The sequence below is a fragment of the Gekko japonicus genome, unplaced genomic scaffold (genome assembly GCF_001447785.1).
Source record: "Gekko japonicus isolate JY-2015 unplaced genomic scaffold, Gekko_japonicus_V1.1 scaffold70, whole genome shotgun sequence".
Lineage (NCBI taxonomy): Eukaryota > Metazoa > Chordata > Lepidosauria > Squamata > Gekkonidae > Gekko > Gekko japonicus.
Genome location: NW_015167529.1, coordinates 1,048,279 through 1,054,819, shown reverse-complemented (window position 1 = coordinate 1,054,819; position 6,541 = coordinate 1,048,279). Strand labels below are relative to the sequence as shown.

General features: G+C 45.0%; 1 protein-coding gene across 1 annotated transcript in view; it reads right to left on the bottom strand.

Annotated features, from left to right (window-relative positions):
* ABCA4 (ATP binding cassette subfamily A member 4) overlaps positions 1-6,541 on the bottom strand; it is a 175,784-nt gene that overhangs the window by 84,960 nt on the left and 84,283 nt on the right. Inside the window, exon 14 of the mRNA XM_015413325.1 lies at positions 4,277-4,499. Coding sequence (XP_015268811.1) covers positions 4,277-4,499 — 223 coding nt within the window. The remainder of the gene's footprint in view (positions 1-4,276; positions 4,500-6,541) is intronic.

The following is a 6,541-nucleotide window of genomic DNA, read 5'->3' as shown; positions in this document are numbered from 1 at the left end:
AGCAGAGAGTGAATGTGACCACTCGCACTGTGGACACTGGATTGTCTGCAGCTTTTACAGACAATTCAGGAACAAACCTTCATTCAGATTTCTAGTTCTATCCTCTCTTCCTCTTAATCCCTGTGGTGTACATTGGCCTCAGCTCTCTGGCCCTAACCCAATGAGAGAAGGACTGTGTGGCCCAAAGGGATCAACCAGAAGTAAAGGCAGTCATGCTTCTTGCCCAAGAGTATGTTTGTTGGAAATTCTGCAACTCAAGAGATAACAACTGCAAAAGTGCTAGCTGGACAGGGAAACAGAAAAGAAAACCAAGTACCCTTAGGGTTGCTGGCTCTAGGAGGGTGGAGCTTGGGGAGGGTGAGGTTTGGAGAGAGGACTGGCTCAGAGTTCACCCCTCAAAGCAGCCATTTTTCTCCAGAGGAACTAATCTTGGTTGTCTGGAGATCAGTTGTAATAGCAGGAGATGTCCAGGTTCCACTTGGAGGTTGGCAACCCTAGGTACCCTAGGTACCCTACAAAGAGCTTTGTGTGTGTGCGCGCGTGCGCGCGCGTGCATTCTGATGGGCACTAGTATATCATACCGGCACGTTTGTGGTAGTGGTGGGGCTGCAGCCAGTATAGTCTCTCTTTTCATCCGCTGTTGTCATTAGCAGTTGTAACATGGGGATTAAGGGCCCAGGAAAGGACTGGCTCCGACATACCGGAGTGATAAGGCCCAGCCCCTGGCAGACCCCAGCCTCAGGAGAGAAGCTGGTGGGGGAGGTGTCTTGGGCATCAGATGGACCGGAGTTATGGAGGAGCCCACTGACAGCTGGGGGCTTATCTGGTGCCAGCAGGTAAGGGCCAGGCAAAAGAACTATGCATTTGCTATTCACAATGGAGAAAGGTTTCCTCTGATTAAAAAAGCCTTTCTTTGTTGAAAGAAGTCTTGCTGGAAGGGAGTCATAGGATCCAGCTCAGTGGAACAGCATCCTTTATATTTTCTGCACTTCTTGTTTTTGATGGACGGACATGATATTAAATATATGGTTATTAATAGCAGTGGTTGTATGCCAGTGACACAGTAAGGTAAATTCTAGCATTCCTTGTGTTTTTTCTAGACATTATTTTGATCACTACATTTCCCCTTTTCCTTTTTGCACTGGGTGGGAAAACACATAGGGTTCCCAGCCCTGTGCTGGGAAATACCTGGAGATTTTGGGGGGTGGAGTCCAGGGAGGGGAGGGATCTCATCTGGGTATCATGCCATAGAATCCACCCTCCAAGGCAGCCCTTTTCTCCAGATCTTGGTCATCTGGAGATCAATGGTCATAGCAGGAGAGCTCCAGGTACCACTTGGAGGATGGCAACCCTGGAGAACAGGGCAGGAGTCCTGGGACCACAAGCGTGGAGTTAAACCCGCAACACAGAGGACTTTGCCTGGACTTTTGGGTGTGGCCTTAAAGAACCTCCCATACATGCTCGTACATCTTGAAGTCACAAGGCAGTGTGGGTGACTTGTGAAAGCAACTGCCTCTCATCAGTCATTAAGTGCTTGCACAATGCCGCATGGATATCGGCTATTGAAAAGGTATCATTCACCACCACATTCCAGTATCTGAATTTGCAGCCACTCTCTGTTTATCAAGAGCAACCTACTTTGTTATGAACCCAAATGAACCTGCTGGGTTTCCGTTTTGTGCCATATGGGAAGTACATGTTTATAGCAGAACTAAAAATTTAGCATTTTCGTGTCTTCCAGCTCTTTGTTTTGCTTAAAGCAGTCTTATAGTCACACATTTAAATGAGGTAGGAAGCTAATTTCTTTTTTAAAAGAATACTGAATTGTTAGAACAAATCCTCATCCTTTTATTTCCCTAATTGACAAGCTCAACCTCTGCGGTGTGTGGAAAAGCAGCCTCTGTATTGGTCAAGGAAAGTGTCAGGTGGCTTTCTACACCATTGTCTGTTCAACAATGAAACAGTGCATTTGGCCACTGCATGACACAGAACTAGGAAGGCTGCTGAAGGTAGCTAAAATCTGACAGAAGTCCTGATTTGCAAGTGACCCAGAGGATGAACTTTGGATGATTGATGGGCTGTACATAAATTTTCTTGGACTCAAGAGCCAATGGGAAGTAGTGCCGGACTGGTTTCTTGGAGACCTAGGTTCAAACCCCCCACTCTGCCATGGGAGCTTACTGGGTGATCTTAGGCCATTTATAAACACTCAGCCTAGCATACCTTACAGAGTAGTTTGGGGACCAAATGGAGGAGACAGGAACTGTGTAAGCCACCCTGGGTCCTCAATGCAGAGAAAATGGGGTACAAATGAAGTAAATGAAATTTTTTTAAAAAATGATCCCCTTGAAGTGAACAGTGGGGATCTCAGTAGTAAATTTACTGACAATGCAAGTTTATGCAGAGTTACTTCAGTTTAAGCCCATTAATTTCAGTGAGTTTAGACTGGAGAAGCTGTGAACAGGATTACACTGTTAAACCAGTAGAAAAGAGATTTGTTATTTACTCCTAGGCCTCTTATCCATGATCATTTTGTGACAGGAGTTATAACACTGATAAATTACCACAAATGCTGCTGTACCCATACATGGGTGTGTACTTGCTCCTGAACAGCAGTAAGTATTAGCATTAAGAAGTATTATACTTACGCAAGGAAGCATGTTGCACCAGAGTGGCAATTATAGCACCACATACACCACCAAGAATTACAGCTATTAGATCACTTCTGATGTTAACTTATATAAAAAATGTGTTAGCCATCAGTGCCTGTGATTATAATACCAGTGGTCTACTGCCAGCAGTAATCTTGTAGTTTGCTAATATGGTAGGTGGAGTTCCCGCTCTCCTGGTTTATTCCTTTGAGGTAACAAAGTATTGCCAGCTCTGTTCTCTTACCACCAGTAATATTTGGTCACATATATGGAGGTTAAGAGCTTAAGGTGTTGGATAACTATTTGCCCTACTGGGGAAAACCCCACATATGATGAGACACAAGTAATAGGGCAAATAGTGCTCCTCTCAGGGCTCTTTCTGGATGAAAAAATGGTACAGAGGGAAGGCTTAAAGTAACCTCTCCCTATATGCCACAGTCCTGATCCAGGCATCTCATCCCATACATACCTGGTAATTAGGTTCAGGGCACAGAACTCACAGGGCCTATTTAATGGCCAGGACACAGGGAAGACATGAGAAAAACACATGTCATTTGGGACTGAGTAGACACTTCAACCACCGAGTTCCATAATGTTTGCTTTATCAGAGACCATTTCCACAGTAGTGAAATTCCCCACATTGACATTTTAAAAACTGTGTTATGTGAAATTTTTCCTCACCAGGCACAAACCTGAATTTTTCTCCTTCTTACCCTGCAGTTTTGGAATTCACCAAAAAGGGGGATTCTGAAAATGCGGGGTAAGAAGGAGAAAACGTCAGATTTGTGCCTGGTGAGGAAAAATCTACTGCGGAAAATCTCACAGAACACACAGTTTTTAAAACATCAATGTGGGGGATTTCACTACTGCAGAAACTGTCATACATGCCTTTGTGTCTGCGAGGTCTCAACAGAATCAACAGTCACAAGAATTCTTTGAGAGATAGGGGTGAAAGATGGTCATTTACAATGTGAGGGCTACCACTGTGGTCATTTACAATGTGAGGGCTACTCTACATTTTGCAAAAACCTGCCTGTTCATCATGTGTGGAAAAACAGAAAGAGACTGGGAAGTCTAAGCAGTCAAAAGATATGGCAGGACTTTGCAAATGCAACAGCTGACAATAGGACAGTTAAAAAAAATAAACACAAATAATGTGGGGGCATTTAATGGATACAACATCCATCTGTGCTAGTACCCTTAAGAAATAACCTATTTCAAACCAAGCAGATAGGGAGTCATGATAAATGAGTCAGAGGGGTAAAGATTCCTCACACTGAAGTTTTCTTATTAAAACTTTTTCTTATTAAAACTTGGACTTTTCTGTAATGTTTAGATTTAGACCTGTCAGCCTAATCCAACCTGAGGCACTTGTCATGAAGGCAGTCTTTAGAGTCTTGAGTGAATTTATCTCTCTCTCTTGTCAAGTGTTGATGCTGCCTTTGGGGGCTTCTTAGAGGCATGTCCCTGCTTCTACGTGCTCAAAACAACCCAGGTCTCCAGTGCATCTCCTCTTCTTATGTATAGCTCCTATTGTTTCTTACTAGCAACCTAATACCTGCCTCACAAGTGTCAAATGGAATGTCTGGGCCTTTTCAAAAAGGAAAAAAAAGAAAAATGCTTACTATAATGAGTGTTGTCAGGAGAAACGTGCTCACAGCCATCATGATAAAGCTGTCAAGGAACCATGTGAACCAGATCACCCCGTTGGTGACCCCCCTGTTCTTCATGGCCTCCTTTAGTTTCATTTCTTTCTCCAGCACGATGCTCTTTACTATCATGGAGACAGAATAGATCCAAGCCAATACCATGAAGATGGGGAAGGAACGGTTCAGAGTAATCATGAAGCTGCCCAGGGAAACAAAGAAAACACAGATAAAATTAGCTGTTGTCAAGAAGCAATAGGAGGACACAGATACACTCAAGATTTGTCATTCCCTCTCCTCAGAAAATCCTGGGAATTGTAGTTGTGTGAGGGCTGGCTGGGGAGGTACAATCCTAAGCACCTTTCCTACATTATAATGGGGGGTGGGTGGGTTGGAAGAAACCATGAAATTTAAGCTGGTATAAAATTTATTTATTTATTTATTTATATTTATATCCCACCCTCCACACATAGCAGGCTCAGGGCGGGTTCCATCAGATTTAGTAAACAATATACGGTATACAAAAATTAAAACAATTAAAACACCAACAAAATACAACAACATTGATCCGGTGAAAGTTATAGTTAAAGCCTCACAGATGCCATCTCTTTCAAGATATGGTCCTTAGATGGTAATTTATTGAACTTTGTATTAGATATACTCCTTGTAAGATATAGCAGTGATTTATAAAAATAAACTACTGGCCTACTTCATGGCTGAAGCTTTTAGAAGCCTTCTGAAGGGGAGGTAGCCCAACTCCAGGTTTAAAACCCAATGGGATTTCTTCCTCAGCATTAATTTGAAAATCCCAGGTTGTAGTTACGGTGACAATCAAGTGCAGGGGGACAAATGGCATGCTTTAGAAGCACAGGCTATCCCATACATACACAGGCTATCAACAGCTCCAGCTCCCTCCTTCCATCTTTTTTGAGGCCTATAGATTAATTCAAAACGCAGAGCAAGGGGAAGCAATAGAGGCTACATACCTCACTCCATTCATGCTGGCAGACAACGGGGTTGCACTTACCTGTAACCGTTGTTCATCGAGTGGTCTTCTGTGCAGGCACAGATGGGGACTACGCTTTCACAGGCTGGCCACAGAGAGGAGCTAGCAAGCTTTACAGAGAAGTTTATAGAGACCAAGAGTGCTCCCCCTCCCCCTCCAGTGTACGCTTCCCTGCCCAAAGGGTCATGTGACAGAGGAGGGGCGAGCACTCTTCCCTCTCTTTGCCCCCGTAAGGAGTGAGCATAAGTAGAGAAGCCCACAGCGGGGACAGGAGAGAGGGATGTGTGCTTGCACAATGAACAACAGTTACATGTAAGTGCAATGCCATTTTCATCTTCATGGCTTCTGTGCAGTCCTCCATGAGGGAACAGAAAGGTCACTTACCGAGGAGGAGGGTGTGGGCTGGATCAGCAGATTGACTGTAATACTGCCTTCCCCACAGCTGCCTCTCTCCAGGAGTCGACATCCATGGAGTAAAGCCATAACAAAAGTTGAGGGTGTTGACCGGGTGGCTGCCCTGCATACATCCTCGAGAGGTAGCCTGAATGAGAAGGCTGCTGATGAAGCCTGAGGCCTTGTAGAGTGTGCAGCTAAAATGACCGGACAGCTCCTGCCTGTTTCAGTGTATGCTGCTCCAATTGTGGAAACTATCAATCTAGACAAGGTTTGTGCAGAGGCGGCCTTCCCTTTATTGCAGCCTCTGAAACAGCCTCTGTCCCTCCTAAAGCCCTTTTTAAATAAAAGAGGAGAGCCCCTCTAACGTGTGCAGCGTCTTTTTTGATATAGAAGTCAGGGAAGGGAAGAAACCCAGAAAGTGATGTCCTGACCTGACCCATGTGGAACTGGGAGACTATCTTAGGGAGGAATTCCAGATGTGGTCTCAGCACCACCTTATATATATATATGAAATTTTAGAAAGGGAGGGTCACAGCAAAGTGCGCTTAGTTCCCCCAACTTGTGGGCAGAGGCGATAGCCACCAAAAATGTTGTCTTATATGAAAGAAAAGACAAACCAGACCCTGCCATTGGTTCAAATGATTTATAAATAAATCTGGGCAAAACCAGAGATAAACTCAGGCCCGTAGCCTGCGTGGGGCCCACGGGGCCTGGCCTCCCCCGCTGGTTTTGCAGGGCCCCTCCCCTGCTCCCCCTTCCCCTCCCAAATCAGCTCTGCTGCCGCCGCCCTGACTGGCCCTGACTGTCAGGGTCCCGGCTCCAGCCACAGCCCTTCCTGCCTT